An 18,873-nucleotide genomic window follows, 5' to 3' on the forward strand; every position below is an offset into this window, starting at 1 on the left:
TCCCACTGACTCTGCTGGAAATCAGCCCCTGATGAGCCTGGAGTGTTCCAGCACTGCTGGGAAGGAGCAGGGCAGGATTGTGGCTGTGGTGGCACCAGCACAGCTCCAGGAGCAGGGCAGGGAACAAGGAAAAGACACGGGAAAAGAGATTTTCACTAAGAATTAAAAATCAGCTTTTCCACCAGGGGAATGAACATCCTGGAAGCCCCTGCAACAAGGGAAGGAGACCTCTTGTATCACCCCTCTGGTTTCCCACAATCTGTATGTTCCATAGGGAAGGAGGAGCTGCAGATCCAATTTCAAGGTTGGATTTGTCCCTCCTGCTTCCGAGCATTCCCTGGCAGGAGCTCCAGAAGATCTCCCCTGCCCCAGGCAGCTCCTCCCAGGGAATGACTCAGGTGTTTTCCTGCTGACCTGGCTGACAGGAAAGAGTGGATTCTTTCTGAAGGCACATTCATGTTTTGGGTATGTTAATTAGCAAAGCTTCAAGGCCACCAGAGTCCATTTCATCCTCCTGAACTTGAGCAGTTGCTGATTCCTGGTGGGAAAACAACAGCTCCAGCAACACTGGAATTTTTTTTAGTGACATAAAACTGGGCTGAGAGGCACAAATTTATAAAATCATGGACTGGTTTGGGTGGGAAGGATCATCCAGTGCCTGGATAGGGAGGGCAGGGACACCTCCCACTATCCCAGGTTGCTCCAAGCCCTGTCCAGCCTGGCCTTGGACACTTGCAGGGATGGAGGGAGCACTGCCAGGGGTTCAGGCTGCAGGGAAGCAGCACTGGCAGAGTCCTGCAGGTCTTGCTGGAGCAGCAGGATCAGTCCCAGGTGTTTTGCAGGGCAGGACTCACCTGAGGGCTCCATTCAGAGTCACGTTTGCATGCACAGAGTCCTGTTGTTATTCCAAAATTGAGAGATCCTTCTTCCCAAGCTTTGGTAACCTCCCCCAGGGCTGAGATCATTCAAGCATGTCCAGCCCTAACCCTCAATGAGGCAATTCCACCCTCAACACCTTCCAACACCTGGACATCACTTCCAGCTCATTACCTGCTCAATTTCTTGGATTAAATCTCAATTTTTGCTGATCAGGCTTGAAAGTAACAAAGATCAAATATCAAAGAAGAGACCTCCTGAGAACATTGTTACATATTCCACATTTTGCAACAACATCAGAAAAGTCCTTTCTCCTTCCCTCCTCTGTCCTTCCTTCTCCATTCCTCCACCTCTGTCCCTTCTCCTCCTATCCTTCTTCCTCATTCATCCTTCCTCCTCTATCCCTCCTCCTTCTCCTTCATGCTGCCTGCTCCATCCTTCCTCCTCCTCTTCCTCCATTTCTCCTCGTCTTTCTCCTTTTCCTCCATCCTTCCTCCTCCATCCCAGCTCAGGACAGCAACGTCACAGCTCAGAGCAAAGCCCTCTTTTCCCCCAGCCCGCCGTGGCAGCAGGAGAGCTGGGTGTTGGTGAAATAACTTTATTTATTTAGTGATACACTGTGGCTGTGTCACACAGTCCTTACTCAGAGTTACAGTCACACTTACTCGCTACAGCTACAAGACAGCGGGGCCGGACACACGGCAGGAACACATCCAGAAAAACAGTGGGGAGGGAACTATGGGATTCACTAATTACCCCCCGCCCCTAATTGGGGTCTCCCCCCTCCCGCCCCGGTCCGTGACTCGAACAACACGAAGGGACAGCAGAGCTGCCTGGGAGGGACAGGGACAGCAGAGCTGCCAGGGAGGGACAGCAGAGCTGCCAGGGAGGGACAGCAGAGCTGCCAGGGAGGGACAGGGACAGCAGAGCTGCCAGGGCAGGGACAGGGACAGCAGAGCTGCCAGGGAGGGACAGGGACAGCAGAGCTGCCTGGGCAGGGACAGGGACAGCAGAGCTGCCACTGAGGGACAGCAGAGCTGCCAGGGAGGGACAGCAGAGCTGCCACTGAGGGACAGGGACAGCAGAGCTGCCAGGGAGGGACAGGGACAGCAGAGCTGCCTGGGAGGGACAGGGACAGCAGAGCTGCCAGGGCAGGGACAGGGACAGCAGAGCTGCCTGGGAGGGACAGCAGAGCTGCTACTGAGGGACAGCAGAGCTGCCAGGGCAGGGACTGGGACAGCAGAGCTGCCTGGGCAGGGACAGGGACAGCAGAGCTGCCACTGAGGGACAGGGACAGCAGAGCTGCCTGGGCAGGGACAGGGACAGCAGAGCTGCCACTGAGGGACAGGGACAGCAGAGCTGCCTGGGCAGGGACAGGGACAGCAGAGCTGCCACTGAGGGACAGGGACAGCAGAGCTGCCAGGGAGGGACAGCAACACCTGTTCTACAGACACGGACACCGACACCAGCAACTCCCACAGGGGCTATGTACAGGGAATGGGATCAGCTCCCCGAGGGGTGGGACAGGACTCACATCCCAGCTTCCTCCTGTGGCCAGCTGCCCCAGGGGAGGGGACTCTGGGGACCTCAGTGAGCTGCTGCCAGGCCAGGGCTGCCACATCCCAGCACAGGGCTGTTCCTTCCCCTCCTCGGGTGCCAGGGATTGAGGGACACCCTGCCAGGGGAGGGCAGGGAGTGCCACTGACCCCCCCACCATGGTCACACTGTGCTCACTGTCCTACCACAGCTTGCTCCGTGTCACACAGGCCAGGTGGGGAAAGGACAGCGGAATTCTCCTCTCTGCCAACTTTTTGTGGATCCAAAACCCCAGGAAATCTCTGAAAAGTTCTATGAATTAATTCACAAGCAGGGGCTGAGGGAAAGGAGGCAGCTCCCAACCTCCAAGGCTGGGGAGTGACACCAGAACTCCCTTCAGCAGCATCCCATCCTCCAATTCTCCACCCACTGTGACAGGAATTCCCTGGCACTGCTCCCCTCAGCTTTGGCAAAGGTTAAAACTCCCCCAGGAGTCAATTGGCTGCTGGTCCCACCCCAGAGCTCTGCTCCAAGGGCAGAGGCAATGGGAATGATTCCATCAAGCAGCAACCTGGGAATGAGACTGGAATGTTGCCCTTCCCTCTGCTGTGGCTCTCCTGCTCCGCATGAAGCAGCTCCCATGACAGAGAACAGGAGAATGGAGATCAGGGAAGGAGCCTGAGGAGCATCCATGACTCCCAGGGCAGGTACTGCCCCTGCAGTGATGGATTCCAGGTCACTGTTTGCTTCCAGAATCCCTGAGGATCTCTCCCCACCCAGCCTCGGGCTGCAAAGCCTCTGGCCCCTCGTGCAGCCAACACTCACCAACATCGTCTGGATGGGAAGAGATTCCAGCAGGCTCTGGGATGTCCCTGCCACACAAATGGGAGCAACAAGGCCAAAGCTCTCAGAGTCTGGGGCTTTCCAGGGCCTGTGTGACTCGAGGGGCAAAACTGGGAAGTGGTGAGCAAGAGTTAGCCAGGGTCATCCACAGAAAGGAGAAACCAGAGAGCTCATGGGCTGTGTGCCCTGCGGGAAGCAAAGCCTGGGAACCTGCAGAGTCCAAAAAGGCAAGTCCAAGTGACTGGTTTAAGTTTAAGGAGCAGCCTTTCACCAGAGGAAGTGGGGATGCAGGACAGGGGGCTGGAGAAGGCAGGGGGAGGATGCAAGGCGGGAGGGAAGGCAGAGAACCCACCCCCCAAAGCTTCATTTTTGTCTTCCCTAACTCGGCAGCTTTTCCATGGCATTCACAAGATACATCTGAGCAGGGAGGCTCCAGGGGGGAACAGGGGGAGAAAGGGAGGGAGGAAGAGAGAGAGAGAGAAAGAGAGAGAGAGAAAGTGTGAAGGGCACCGTGGTGCCAAAGTGCAACAACATAAAAAAATAAACTCAAAAGACAGGACACTCATTCTGCACTCAGGGCTCAAACCATGCAGTGAGAGGGGAGCTGGGGCTGCTCCCCACCAGTACCCAGGGGTTCATTGCTCGCTTGGGGATGGCTTGGCAGCCCCGGGGGCGATGAGCGCGATGTTCTCCAGCCCGGCCGCCGGGGCTGCCGCTGCCGCAGGGCCGTTAGCAGGAGCAGCCGCTCTCCGTCACTGGCTGCTCGGGGGGCTTCTCTAGTTTGATGTCAATCACTGCAGGCACAGTCAAGGAATCACCCGGGACAGGATTTGGAAGGGTTGTTTGGGGTCTCTGCACAGGCAAAGGCAGGAACGTGGTGAGACGTCTCAGAGGATGGGCAAAATGAGCAACGAAGTCTGGTGTTCTAAAGGTGTGGAAATTCCAGCCTCGGTTCCAGTGGAGAAGCAGAACTCATGCTGGCTATTAGTTGTGTACATTTATATCTGGCCCACAAACAGGGTCATAGAATGCCAAGGTGGTTTGGGTTGGAGGAGACCCTAAAGATCACTCAGTGCCACCCCCTGCCATGGGCAGCGACACCTTCCACTAGCCCAGCTTGCTCCAAGCCTCATCCAACCTGGCCCTGGACACTTCCAGGGATCCAGGGCAGCCACAGCTTCTCTGGGTAACCTGGTCCTCCCCACCCTCACAGGGAAGGATTCCTTCCCAATATCCCATCTAACCCTGCCCCGTGGCAGTGGGAAGCCATTCCCCCTTGTCCTGTCATCCCAAGCCATTGTAAATATCCCCTTTCCATTTTTCTTTTTGGCTTCTTCAGGTTCTGATGGCCCAAATTAGGTCACCCCAAAGCTTCTCTTCTCCAGCTTGAACAATCCCAATTGTCCCAACCTTTCCTCATGGCAGAGCTGCTCCATCCCTCTGCTCACAGTCCAACAGCTCCGTGTCCTGCTTCAGTCAAATCCCTGCAAACCCCAGCAAGGCCCATCCCCACAATGTGCCCAAAGAAAGCCAGTAAGCCAAATTTAACACCAGATAATTGCCTAATTCCAAGGAAAACAAGGATACTGTCTTCTTTGCTCTTCTCTGGTGTGCTGTCCATCCCAGGTAAGGCAGCAGCCACACGGCGGAAAAGCTGGAAAGCAGCAAGGGAGAAGCTCAAGGTTTGTCAGAAACAAGTGCCTGTTAAAAACCTTGTTTTACAGCAGGACTCTGAGTCTGAGCTGTACAAACTCCTTAAGTGGGTACTTTACCAGGCAGAGCAGTGATCAAAAATGCCATGAGAATTTTATGCAGGATATTTAACAGGTTTTAAAGAACTTATATTAAAGAACTTATTCAATGCCTACAAAAAAAAAAAAACAAACCAGTTTTATTTTACCTGTTCCTGCTTGAAGAGAACGTGGAATTAATTAGTAACATTCTTCCAGGGATTCATGGAACTCCCTCCTGCACTTACTAAACATCATTTAACATGTTCAGCCTCTGCTTGTGCACAAAGGGTGCAGATTTGGGGATTTCTGATCACTCAGCTGGCACTGAATATTCCTCTGTGGAACAACAGAGCTTTCAGAGCCCAGCCCTTCAGATCAGCCCTGCTGCCAAAGAGCCATTCCTCAGCAGAATTGCTGGTTCCAGGGAGCTGCACTTACACTGGGAAGGGCTCTGCTACCCCCAGAAAACCTGGAAAATGGGTTTGCAGCATTCCTCAGTCAATGTTTGGAGCACAGACACTGCCAGGCTGCTGAACTCTCTGCATCAAACCCAGAGCAATCCCTGCTGCTCTGATTTCCCTCTCAGCCATCCCTCAAAGGGTTCCTTGCAAACCAAGGTCCCAGTGAGGTGCTGGGGTTTGCAGCTTCACATCCCAGCTCTCCTCACCAAGGTCCCAGTGAGGTGCTGGGGTTTGCAGCTTCACATCCCAGCTCTCCTCACAAACACCCACTGGGCAAAGAAAGCAACAGGAGTCAAAATCCACCACTAAAGTGGGTTCAACCCAGAACAGCCACAAAAACTGAGCCCAAAGCCTCCCAGTCCCACTGTGGGGCTGTACCAAGCTGCTGGTGTGCAGCAAACCCCTGAGGATGTTTCCCAATCTCCTCCAGAGCCCACAGCTCCTTATTCCAAGCTCTGGGATATCCAGAACAATCCCTGAACCAGTGGAGAGGGGAATCACAAGCAAGAATCAAAGGGCACAAGCAGAAATCTGAGAAATTCGGTTTAAAATGAAAATGTAGAGGTTGTTTTGCTGTTTGGTTGATCAAACACTGGCACTGGACAGTTTCTATCCTTTGAGATACTCCAAACTCAGCTGGAGTCAGTTTTGGGCAGCCTGCTCTGAGCAGGAGGGCTGGAAAGGGTGATTTCCAGAGATCCCTTCCAACCTCAATTCCCCTAAAATATTTCAAGATTCTCTGGCTGGCAAACAGAAGGTGGAACTTCTACTCCAGTGCATCAGCAGAAACAATTCTCCCACTGATGTCAGCAGTGATTTCAGCAAGCAGTGCACTGACTGTGAACCAAACCAAACCAAGTTCCAGCTGACTGGCTGCACAAAACAATGATTTTCCTCCTTTCCCATCCCTCAGCACATTCTGGAGTGAGTCCTCCTTTGTTTCAAGGTTTAGCTTTGACAGGGAATCATTAACTCAACAGGAAAGGAGCTTGCACTACACAAACCAAGAAACATCTCAGGAGCTGGCATTAAACACAAGGAAATTCCTGCAGGATCCCAAATCCACCCTGGAGCAGACCCAGAGCAGTGAATTCCTGACTGAGAACACAGCCTGCATGTTTTACCTGTTTCACATTGTAGCCAGTCTTTGCACTGGTCTCAATGAACATCACATTCAGCTCTTTGGCTCTCTGTTCCCCTTCCTCTGTGGTGATTTGCCTGCACAAAGGTGGAAAGGAGACAAAAGGAACAGAAGGAAAAGTCAGAGATGGCTGGCAGTGAGCTGCTCCTCCCTTTCCAAGAGGGTTCAGCCCACCTCAGGACCCTGGAGGCTTCTCCAGCCCCAAGTCTTCCAGCTGGGAGTGAAAACACCTCAGGGAAACTCCCCAGGAATCCCTGGAGTTGTGGCAGATGAGGAGCACAGGACGAAGCCTGTGCACAACATCTGATCCTCATCCACAGCACTCCAGGCCAGGAAAAATCCCCACACTGAGACAGGGATTTCCCAAAACTGACAGAGGGAATGCTGTGAGGTGACACAAAGGCTCCAGCAGCAGGGACAGTACAGCAGCTTGGGGACAAGCACCTGAAACTGCCCCTCTGTGTCCCTTCGAGTCCTGCTTTAGCACTGCTCTCAACACACAGCACATTCAGCTCCTGGGCTTTTCTCTCTCCCTCCTCTACAGAAACCTGTCTCCAGTAATGAGAACAAATCACAGAGCACAAAAACCAAACCAAAGCAAAAGAGTCCAAAAATGAGAGGGAAAAAAACTGCAGGGAGAAAGAAAAAAATCAACAAAGAAAAAAAACCAGCCACCAACTGAAGCAACATTGAGCGGAATGAAAAACTTACCAGGCTGCACTGAACAGGAACAGGGCTATTTTTAGTGCTGCTTTTTGGCCTCAGAATCTGCCTCATCCCTGGTTTTTATCAGAGGATGAATGGCTTCCCTGTATTCTGCCTCAAAAAAAAATATGTCACCTCTGTGACACCAAAGGTGGCTTTGTCCAGCCTTTACAGGCCCAGAATTTCAGCCTCACAAAACCCCAAGGTCCTTTGAAAAGAAAGGCAAGGCAGCTCCTGTTACTGACACCTGGATATTCCCTTCCCCATCATTCCAAATTCCAGCCCACACCAGGACTCCTGTCACATTCAGCTGCCAAAATGAGAATTTCCAGTGCTGCAGGAACTTCAGCTGTGGCAGCTTCAAACAATTTTTGTGGTATTTTTAATTCTTCCAGCAGTGCTGGGCCAGCTGTTGTGTGCCATCAGGAAATACTCCAAGGCTGAAATGATCCCACTGGCCTTTCCAACTTCATATGAAACTGGATTTTGGGAGGAATCAGAAATGCCAGGTTATTCAGTCAGGGAGCTGCAGTCATTCCCAGCTGCCAGGAGGGCTTGGGAGAGGCTCAGTGGTCAAAATCTAGAGCTGGCTCAGACACAACATCTTGGATTTTGTTTTTGTGAACGATTTCAGGGACAGATCATGAGTTCATCACACATGGAATCTTATGCAAAATGAATTGTACATGTTTTTATTGTATTCCTGTATTGTAAGCAGCAAGTTTTAGGAATATTTTCAAAGTGCAAGGCATGGGACAGCTCAAAATGCTTCCCAGTGAAGTGGGAAAAGCCAAATGGAATTATCCCTGCTTTTCCTGCTGGGCATGAAAACTAAAAACCTGCAGGGCAAAGAGCCTGGGATATTGGGACATAAAACCACCAGAATGACATGAGAAAATCCACATCACAACACACCCTGACGGAATGTGTAACTGCAAGAGTGAGCAAAGCAGAGGTTAGAATTAAAAATGTGGGAATGCCCCACAATGGAACACTCAGATCACTCTGCCCATCATCCCAAGAAACAGAGTAAACTGATATTCAAATAAAAGCCAACATTTTGTTGAGGAAACATTAATTTCATCCATAAATTGTTCTCCTTTGATCAGGACAATTTTGTTAACAGCCAAAGGACAAGAACTTGATATTTTAAGGCTTTATTTCGCCATGAGATCCAGGTGTTTCTCAGTTCTACCTTCCTGAGGTGATTTTCTGTGCATCAGATCAAAATCCCCCTGTGGCTTCAAGCCCTCACACATCCCCTGACAGCCAAAGCCCACATTTCTGGGATGTTGAGGATGTTTCATTTGGAAGGGTTGGAACTGCCTGGTTCACTCCACCTTCCCTTTGCCAACTGCCTCTGGCACCATCCATTAAAATAAAAACCTTCCCTTATCTACACTGATACCTTCTCCTGATACCTTCCTAAGGAACAAAAATCTCTGAAAACATTCAACAAAATCATTGTTAAATCAACAATCCAGAGAAGGATTTGAAATAGGAACACAAAGTAAAGCCTGTGCTCTTTTAAGACCCCACTACACTGGTTATTTTGGTTGATGTGCTGTAGAATTAAGAGTTTTAGAGTAAAATGCTTTATGGCACCTCCCAAAACATTAATCTGTGTCATTTTAGGAGTCTAATCAAATTCTTGGGTCTGTCTTTTGGGGAAGTTTGGGATTTGCTGATTTGATTTCCTCTCACACACCCACAAGCTCAGTGTGTGTTATGTATGACATGAAATTTATACTCAGAGAAATTCATACTTTTAGATCAATCCTACAAAAGTTTGTGCTGCTTCTTAACGAGGAGAAATTGTGCCATGAACTTCCAGCTGCATGTGCAGAGAGAGTGGGGATTATTAGTGGAAAACAGTGAAAATCAGCTGATTTCCTTGCTTTTACAGGCAGCTTTTAGCCTTTACCTCAGCGTGAGAAGGAAAATCAGACAAAATACCCCACTGAGATAATGGTGCAGAACCACTTCAGCAATTTTTTTTCGGTGAGTTTGTTTTAAACCACTTGTTGGACAGCAAAGGGAATAACTTTTGCTGAAAGCGGAAATGAGAATTTCCTGACAAGCAAACGATGTTGTGTTTAAAACTAAGCCTTGTTTAAAGCCCAGCCTGGCCCCAGGGTCCCCCGTTACCTCTTGTCTGCCAGGTCGGTTTTGTTCCCCACCAACATGATGATGACGTCACTGCCTCGCTCTGTCCTGACGTCATCGATCCACTTGGAGGTTTGCTGGAAAGAATTCAAGTCTGCAGGGAAGAATGAAATGGCAAAGCTGAGGATAAAACTCCTTTATGACAGGGAAAATGCTTCACTTGTACTCAGGTGTGTTAGAGTAATTTTTTTTGAGTTAGGTCTAATAAGCTTTTGGAGGTCTATAACACACTTAAGATAGCTCAGCTACTTTTGGAGGCGGGATGGCTTCTGCTGCAGTGTTGGAAACAAAAAGGTTTAATAAAAGGCAAAATAACAGAGAAAAACTGAGCTAGGTGCAGGAGATCTTTGCTTTTGGCAAAACACTTCACAAAAGTGATTAGTTTCTTTGTTCACTTCTTTTTCTACTAAATTGCTTAGGTGGAACTTTTTGATAGATTAGATAATCCAATCTAATTAGCTATCATTAAGTTTGAGGTGAAGTCCTTTAGACTTATGAGGTGGCTTTTTCACCTAATCGAGGAGAGAAACTTCTTTCCTTTTTGAGGGGACAAAGGAGAGTTTTGTCACTCTACCAACACGGGGCACATTCCTACAGAGGTGCTTCTCCAAACCTCCCCACCCCACAGCAATTATTTCCCGCCCAGACAGAAAACCAAGGAAGGCGTGAAAAACATCTCTGATTTTAATGATGTTTTTGCAGAACTCGTGGCTGTAACTTCTCAGTTCTGCTGGTGTGGGGTGTTTCTAAAGGACCCAGCAGAGCTGCCAGCACTCACTTGTGATGTCATAGACCACGACGGCGATGGTGGAGTCGCGGATGTAGCTGGGGATGAGGCTGCGGAACCGCTCCTGCCCCGCCGTGTCCCAGAGCTGCAGCCGCACCTGCTGGGGCCAGCCCGGCCCACCAAGGAGGAGAGAGAGCAGGAAAACCCTTTAGGGAAAAGGACACTTCCATCCCCAACCTCAGCAGCTGAGCTGAGCTTGCCATCTCGCCCCAAATCCAACCCCAGCAGAGCTGTTTCCAGGATCTGTTTGTGAAGTGCTTTAATTCCCTCCTCTGCCTGCCCAGAGATTCTGCTATTCCCAAACATCTCTAGGATTTGGATCCCACCTCATTACTGGGGGTAGCCAACAGTCCAGCACTGATCTCCCAGGATTATGGATGGGATCTCCACAGGACTCATAGCCTGGAGCATCTCTGATCAAAGCTTTTGGGGCTATTCCCCCAGGACAGACACCAGGCAGGGGAACAACATCCAGCCTCCAGCATGGAGCATCCATGTGGTGGCAGTGGGGATTTTCATGGGATATTGATGTAATGATAACAAACTCCAGCAGAAATGAAAGCAAGTGTTACACACTGCAGGGTTCAGGTGGTGCAAAGGGCACTGGGTTCTCCCTCCCAGATCAGTGCAAGAGTCACAAAAATGCTGGAAGAGTTTGACTCCAAACACAAACTGTTGTTATTACTATATATTATTATATATGACAGCTCCAAGGTCTGGGACCTGCCTGGCTGAACCAGCACTGCTCAAAAACTCCCCAAACACCCCAAACAAAAAGCTTTCCACATGGAAGTCCTTTTCCTTCACCCCACAGTGCCTGAAAACAGGATTGCTCCTCCTCCCCAACAGCTTTCTGGAGGCACCCACTGGCTCCCGGTTTACAGCCACAAATAATCCCAGCTGGGATGCAGAGCACTGGTTAATGAAGCAGCTCATCAAGGAAAAAGCAGCTTCTTCAGGACCAATCACTGCTTCTTTAGGAGAGGAAGAGAAGCTGATAGAGCACAGGCCTGCAGTCAGATTCAAAACAACATCTTATCTCCATCAGGGAATGTCGAGCTGATGCCCTGGGGCTTAAGGAAGATTAGGGTTTATAGTTAAAGCAATTAGCTCTTGCTTCATTTTGACGGCAGACTTGATTACAGGAGCAGAAGTCAGGGCTCTTCCCTATGCCAGGAAACCCAGGGTGACAAAGTGGGAACACCTGGGCAGTGTCACGGCAGAGCTGGAAGATCAGGCTGATCCCTTCCACACCCTTCCTGGACACTGCTGCTACATTGGAATATTCCCCATGAACATTCACCCAGGTGGTGACTGAACCACCCCAAACCTTCAGACTCACAGCAAAAGGCAACCGGAGTAAGCATCACAGAGCTGACCCAGGTAATTAAATTTGTTAAATTTATTTAATTTTATAAATTTGTTTAATTTGTGATTTGTGCAGGGTAAAGTTATTTGAGGGAAGGTCTCCAGTGACCAGGTACCACACAGACACTCCCCTGAAGTGACCCAGGTTTGCTGCACTTCTTCAAGTCCAGGTTTGTGTGCACCCATTTTAGAAGGGAAAACACAAATAACCACTGTGGGACACCAGGAATGAGCCCAGCCTTCCTTAGGAACAACCTTCAGGAGGGGCCTGAGCTGAATATGGACTCCCCTAATGGATGTCTCCACCTGCATTTTGGGATGTCCAGCACAGCAACAATAGCTAAACAATTTCATTGTGCCCCCACAAGTACCTGGGCATGTCCCTTCTGCAACACAAGAAAACTTTAAACCTCTCAGTCACTAAGAACTGTGAAAAAATGAAATTATCTGCAAAGATCAGTCTGTTACTGAAGAATTATGAGACCAGCTGTCACCTAATTTCTTCAGACATGGCTGGGAGCTGTTAAGAACATCCTGGACTGGCAAAATGTTTCCAGCTGCTTGGACAAACAGCATCCTGTACCTGCACAGTGGGAAAAATGATGGCAAGCTGTGCATCCTGCCCCCCTGCCTCAGCACAGGCCACCACTTGTACATCTCTGTGCTCTCCAAACAGGCCAGTCTGACACCATTTGCACCAAATCAGGAATTCCCCCAGAATTCTCTCCAGGACTGGAGAAATACCAAGAAATTATTTGCCCTGAACACTGAGGATAAATCACAGCCTATTACTTGTTAAGCACTTCAGCCTAGCAGAGCAAAACAAACACCTCACTCTAAACTTGTTTGTAACAGAATAAAGCTGGGCCAGAGCTTTTATTTTTTCCACCTGTGCTGTCTTCTTTACTGAAATTCATATAAATCCTGATATTGTAGATTAACAAACCCCCCCACCAGATCAAGTGGAATCAGTAACAAGGAGTTACAATGAAATAATTCTCTTCATAACTCCCTATCTTGTATTAAAACATTCATGTCAAGAGTTACAGAGAATTTCCCTCTAAGCTTGTTTGTTCTTTAGAAATTGTGGTTGTTGCATCTCTCCTCTTTCAAAAGCTCTCTTGTGAGTCTCCAGGTCTCTTTTCCAACAAAATGGGAATCTTGAATCCTCCTAAGTCACTCCACAGCTTCTGCTTAAAAGGGTTCTGTTTTGTTTTACCTACTCTAACAACGTTCCTTTGCTTGGCACCTGAAGCTGTTACTTGTATAATCTCTCTCCTTACCCAGAAATGAAAAAGAAAAATAATTTGGAAGTTAGAAAAATAAAATAAAATTAAAAAAAAAAAAAAAAAAAAAACAACACAGAAAAACAGCAAAGCTTTGCAAAGGCTACCAACAACCAGCACAGACACAGGAACTCCCAATCCCTGCCAACACCCACAGGAGGCTGATGGGCTATTTTAGCTCTTTTTGGGTACCACCACCACTTCAGGAGTAAGAAATGAGTTAAAAGCAAGGTCCCTGCAAAGCCTGGGCTCCATACCTACTTGTGATGTCAAAGACAATGAGAGCCACAGCAGAGTCACGGATGGAGCTGGGAATGAGGAACCTCTCCTGGCCGGCTGTGTCCCACAGCTGCAGCCTGATCTGGGAAATGGAAAAGTGCAGGGCAAGGGGAAGGGGAACAGCAGGAAAATGGAGAACAAAACCAAAACTCAAGTGAAATCAAAATAAATAAAGAAAAATAAGTTGCAAAGCAAAACTAAGGCAACAAAAGGAAAGTTCAAATGGAACAGAAATGTGAAAAGAGGCAGCGGCACTTCCCGAGGTCTGGGAACATCCCTCCCTCCACACACCCAGGAATATCTCACACATTCCACCACCAGAAACTAGGAGAGTCCTAAATCCTCCTCATGGCACCAGCTAACAAGGGAAACGCACAGCCAGGCCTCAGGGACCCTGCCAGAACAGCCCCACAAGCAGCTGGCCAGATGTGGGACTCCTGACCCTAAGGACCCCCTCAGCCCAGCCTGGATGATCCCACTGGAAAAGCAGAGGTGGTGGAAGCCCCAAGAGCAACCACCCTGCAGGCTGGCTTCTCCTGCACTGCACTCCCACAGGGCTGGGAGGATATGGACACACAGAGGAGGAGGAGCTGCTCAGTGTGTCCGGAATGAGGAGAACTGCACATGGAGGTGGCTCCTGACAGCCAGGACTGAGGATGGGGCTTCAGGTGGCTCCAGCTCACTGAATGCCTCACATCCCAATGCTGGCAATGGCACACAGCTGCTCTTCCTGGGAGATGGTTTTGGAGAACCAAATTCCACATGAGTTTCATGAAATGCCAGAATGGTTTGGGTTGGATGGGATTTTAAAGCTCATCTCAATCCACCCCTGCCATGGGCAGGGACACTTCCACTATCCCAGCTTGGTTCAAACTCTGTCCAACCCAGCCTTGGACCCTTCCAGGGATGAGGATTCCTTCTGCTGGCTTTTGCTGCAAGGCCATATCAAATCCACCAAAGCACACATCCCAGCTGGAGGCTCAGCATTCCTCATTTCCAGCCCAGAAATCAAAGCCTGTTGCAAAATCCAGCGTTAACCACATCTGAGAAACTATTCCAGTGCCTGAATTTTCTCGGCTTGTTTGCTTGTATCTGTCCCTCCTCTTATCTACACTCCACACCTCTATTATCTGAACAGGCTTTGTGGGCTCTGTGAACGACTTACATAACCAGGAAAGCTCACAGCATTCCAACACTGGGAGGAAAATGGGATTTTCTGGATAGCAGAGCAGCAGGTGAATGACATCCTGACTTACACAACCATGAGAAACCCACACCACTATAACAGCACACAGACATCCACAGGTGTCCAGCAGCATTCTCAGGATCTTTGCCTTAAACCAATATTAAAAAAGGGCTTTTCTAAGAGGGAATCATTGCTAAAATGGCAGAGAAATTCTCAGGAAATTCAGCACACACAATAGGAAGAGACTTCTTTGGAAGCAGCAGGCCCAAAGCTCCACACAGGAGTGTTCCCTGCTCCCCACAGCTCTGTCACACTCCTCACACAGCAGGAAAATTGGAAAAAGGCAAACACTGGCAAAACATGAGCAAACCCACAAATACTGAGAGGAAATCCAGAAGAAGGGAGTGAGAGGTCTCTGTGCAAACAGGAATCTCACGCAGGCTAAATCCCTTGCTTTATTGCAGGTGCTCAGAGCTGTGTTACCACAAGAACTTCCTAGGAGGAGGAATGAGGTCTAATCATGAAGGACATCAAGACTTGGAACACCAACTCCTTCCTTGGCTTTTTATTGGCTTCAGGAGCTGCATGAGCCACGTGGGTCCTTTCCAGCTCAGCATATTCTGTGCTACCTGAGGTCTGCTCAGCCCTTTTCATCCTGACAATCCCAGAGGCAGAGCTGCAAATTCAGGGAGCAAACTGCACCCAAAGCAGGCGCACACAGGAGGCAGCACATTCCCTGGGATGTGGCTATTATCCAGCCCAAATTTTCCATGGAAGATTTGGACTTCCTGATAGAGGTATCAGATCTTGTACCAGTGATGGGATTCAGCCCAGGCTGGTTCTCTGGAGGCTGCTGGAGGATTCCAGCAGCTGCTGGAGGAAGGGCCAGGGGAAAGAGCCCTCCCAGCCAGCCCAGCCCTGCCCCACTCACCGTGCGGTCCTCCAGGTACATTGTTTTGGACAGGAAATCAATTCCAATGGTTGCCTGGAAAGAGGAGAAGCATTAGGAGCTGTGACTTGCCTTCCAGCATCCCCTTGCTGCACAAACTCTCACAAATGTTCACAAACTTGTTATGAAGCTGGTGAAGAGATTTGCCTTCAATTGCCTTCAACTGAGGTGATGAAAACAAAGCAATCTGGGGATCTGCACCAGCTGCTTTTCACAGCATTCCTCAACACTTCTCAGCTCCACAAGAACCTCTGAGTCTGGATTTTAACCTCAGACATTCCTGCATCTCCACACAGATTGTATCTGAGCTGGCAGCTCCTTCTGGCCTGCCCCAATTCAGTCTGGTAAGAATTATCTTGGTAGAAATACCCAAAAGGTAGAACAAACGAGATCTATAAAATATGGGCAGCTGAAAGCTAAAAAGCCATTTTTATCCAGGCCTTTCCACTTCAGAATGTGCTTCCCTTCCAGTGACATTCAGCAGCTTCATTTCCCAGGCAGGTCTGCATCCACTCCCATTCCCACTGCTACAGCAATTCCAGCACAAAGGCATTTAAAATAAAGCACTAAGTTAGGTGCACTCCCAGGCACTTCAATCAAGGAGCTGTCCCAGCTCATCAGAACCCCAGGAAAGAGGAGAGAGCTCCTGATGTACCAGATTTGAGAGTTTTAGGCAGATTATCCCCATTCTTCACACTCACAGCTGAATGTGTACCATTGAATAATTGTAAAGAGCAACACAGTCAGTTTTGGGAGGGAGAATTTATTTCTGGGAGGTCAATTTTCCAACCAGGCCATGGTTTATAACAACTACAACAAGTAATAAATAAATCTATGAGAGCATCTTACAAGAGTCAGGAAAAGAAAGGGAGCACAGGAAAGAAAAAACACAGGAAGCACAAGAGGATTCAGTTCCAGTGAGTGACTTGTCTTTGACTTCCAATCATCCCAATCTAACCCAGTAACTCTTCCAGGCTGAATTAAAAGATAAAGCCCTAATCTCATCTGCTTTACAGGTATTTGATATTCCCATGAAATATTTCCGAGTGCCTTTGATGCAATTAATTCTTCCCCAAACCTTCAGGCCTCTTACACATCTTCTGCTTTTCATCTGCAGCCTCTTCATCCCCACCCCCCTCTTTGCCTGCCAAGACTTCCCTGGCTTTTCCTATCTTTAGTCCTTTAGTCAAAAAATAGTAATAAAAAAATTGAGAGACAAAATATACCAAGCTGACTTCTGGCAGATCCATCTACACACTCCAGACTCAACTCTTCTGAAATGGAAGCTCTAAAGATAACGGAGACTAAGAATGTCAGAAGATGTTGGGTTTTTATCCATTCTCCATTTCCTGAGGCTCCCATATCCAGCACCAGAAATCCTGACCATAAAACAACATTCTCCCCATTTTCCTCAAGGCTTCTCACAGGATCTATCCCACATCCAAAGGGGATCTAAACCTTGCTCCCTTTCTGGACACTGCACTTCCTGACATCACACTGGATGCTTTGATTTATCATTTCACAGCACATTTTAACCCATTATCTGATCTTGAACTGACATCTCATGGAGGAATGGGCTCCCAGGCATCAATTTAAACAGCAGGGCATGGATTCATTAATATAAATATATTAAAAAATCAAATAAATACTATCACATACCTGGTAAGTATTGTCAAAACTGTCATACATAAACCTGGTGATCAGGGAGGTCTTCCCAACTACAAGAGAAGAGAAAAATTACTTTCAAGCAGCAGTGGGGGAAAAAAAACCAGCACTGCTTTGGGAGTGGCACCGATGTGAGAGCAGCTGCCAATCTCAGGCCATTCCAGCTACACCTCCCTGGGAAACAGCCAGCTGGAAATTTCAGCCCCAAAATGACAGAGGCAGATCAATCTCCGCAGGTCCAAACTTAATCATAGAGATAACCTGGCCCTCAAATCAGGTGTGTTGATAACAAAGAACCCGTTGTTGGCTTTGGGCAAGCAATAAATCTGCTTTGTTACCCTGTTCTGCTCCTTATGTAATCCCCAAGTCTGGGACATAAACATCAAAACAAAGCAGGTGATATCCCAGATGCTGTTCTGCTGCCTCTGGCTGCGTGGAAAAGCAATATTCCACACTCCCATCTCTCCTTGGTAACTACATTTTAGATACAGAGCAAACTCTGATGGTTTGTTTCAAAACTTTAAATTTACATCTCCCAATATCATCACAAGATAAAGGGCAGAACTGATAAGAAGTAAAAAAAAAAAGATAAAGCTCCAATTCTGGTTCAGGAAGCTGGAGGAAGCCAAGAAAAAATCAAAAAACATGGATAGAAGAGGAAAGAGGAATAAATTGCCTAAAAAGGTTGTGAAATTAGGAACATTGGAGAGGGTTAAAACCAGATTAGACAAACGTCTATCAGCAGCAATATCAATCCTGCATTGGAAAGGCTGGGAAATCAGAAAACTTCTGGAAATCCCTCCAAGACCTCCAGTTCCAGGCTCGAGGAGAAGGTGAGGAGCAATAACCCCACGATGATTTGGGTTGGAAGGGACCTCAAAGCTCACCCAGTCCCACCCCTGCCGTGGGCAGGGACACCTTCCACAGCCCTGTCCAACGGGCCTCGGACATTCCCAGCGAGAACCCACCACGATCCCGGGGAAAACACACAACTCATCCACCCGCTCCCGGGGAAGGGGCACAAAAGGGAGGCCCTTCGAGGCAAAACAAAACCCCGGGCTGCGAGGGAGGGAGGGAGGGAGAGAAGGAGGCCGCGGCCAGGGGGGCAGCGCAGCCGCCGGGAGCCCCCGCAGCTCTGGAGCCGCCTCCCCGCCCGGGCTGCGGGCGCACTGCGGGCCCGGGAGGGCGGAACGGAGCCCCGGGCGAAGGGAAGGGCCGGGAACGCAGCCCCGGGTGATGGGAAGGGCCGGGAACGGAGCCCCGGGTGATGGGAAGGGCCGGGAACGCAGCCCCGGGCGAAGGGAAGGGCCGGGAACGCAGCCCCGGGTGATGGGAAGGGCCGGGAACGCAGCCCCTGTGATGGGAAGGGCCGGGAACGGAGCCCCGGGCGAAGGGAAGGGCCGGGAACGCAGCCCCTGTGATGGGAAGGGCCGGGAACGGAGCCCGGGCTCCGCCCGCCGAGGCCTCAGGCCGGGCCGCCCCTCCCCGGAGCGCGTCCCCCACCCCGGGCACGGCGCGGCCTCGGCCCCGGGCGCTGCCCCCGCCCCGCACGGCCCCTCCCGGATCCGCCCGGGCCCGGCCCGGCGCTCACCGCTCTGCTCGCCCAGGAAGACGAGCTTGAACTTCCTGAGCGGGTTCCCGAAGTCGCCGCCGCTGCCGGGCGCGGACATGGCGGCGCGGGGGGGCCGTGCGGGAGCCGTGATGGGGACAAGGAGACAGCGCCGAGCGCCCCGGTACCACCGCCCCGCGCGTCACCTCCGCCGCGTCACCGCCGGCCCGCCCCGGGGAGGCGCCTCGGGAGCCGCGGCCGCCGGAGGAGGGACGCGGCCATGGCAACGGCGAGGGCGGGGGCCGGGCTGCCGGGGAGGGCGGTTGCCATGGCGACCGGAGGG

General features: G+C 50.0%; 1 protein-coding gene across 2 annotated transcripts; it reads right to left on the reverse strand.

Moving 5' to 3' along the window:
- Positions 1–1,458: 1,458 nt before the first annotated feature.
- Positions 1,459–18,751, reverse strand: RAB41 (RAB41, member RAS oncogene family). 2 transcript variants are annotated; one of them, XR_009115128.1, is made up of 9 exons: positions 18,573–18,751; positions 16,976–17,034; positions 15,299–15,352; positions 10,240–10,345; positions 9,444–9,555; positions 6,574–6,667; positions 4,843–4,909; positions 2,144–4,049; positions 1,459–2,107 (listed from the first exon to the last, which is right to left on the reverse strand). XR_009115128.1 is itself a non-coding variant. In XM_058032691.1 (8 exons), exons 1-8 carry the CDS (start codon positions 18,649–18,651, stop codon positions 3,985–3,987), a joined length of 636 nt encoding a protein of 211 aa, XP_057888674.1. In that variant the 5' UTR covers positions 18,652–18,751; the 3' UTR covers positions 1,459–3,984. The 2 variants fall into 2 exon arrangements, 1 of the variants encoding a protein (XP_057888674.1); XM_058032691.1 differs by having other exon boundaries at positions 1,459–4,049.
- Between the last annotated feature and the right edge of the window lie 122 nt (positions 18,752–18,873).

The sequence above is a fragment of the Melospiza georgiana genome, chromosome 12, assembly GCF_028018845.1.
Source record: "Melospiza georgiana isolate bMelGeo1 chromosome 12, bMelGeo1.pri, whole genome shotgun sequence".
NCBI classification, from domain to species: domain Eukaryota; kingdom Metazoa; phylum Chordata; class Aves; order Passeriformes; family Passerellidae; genus Melospiza; species Melospiza georgiana.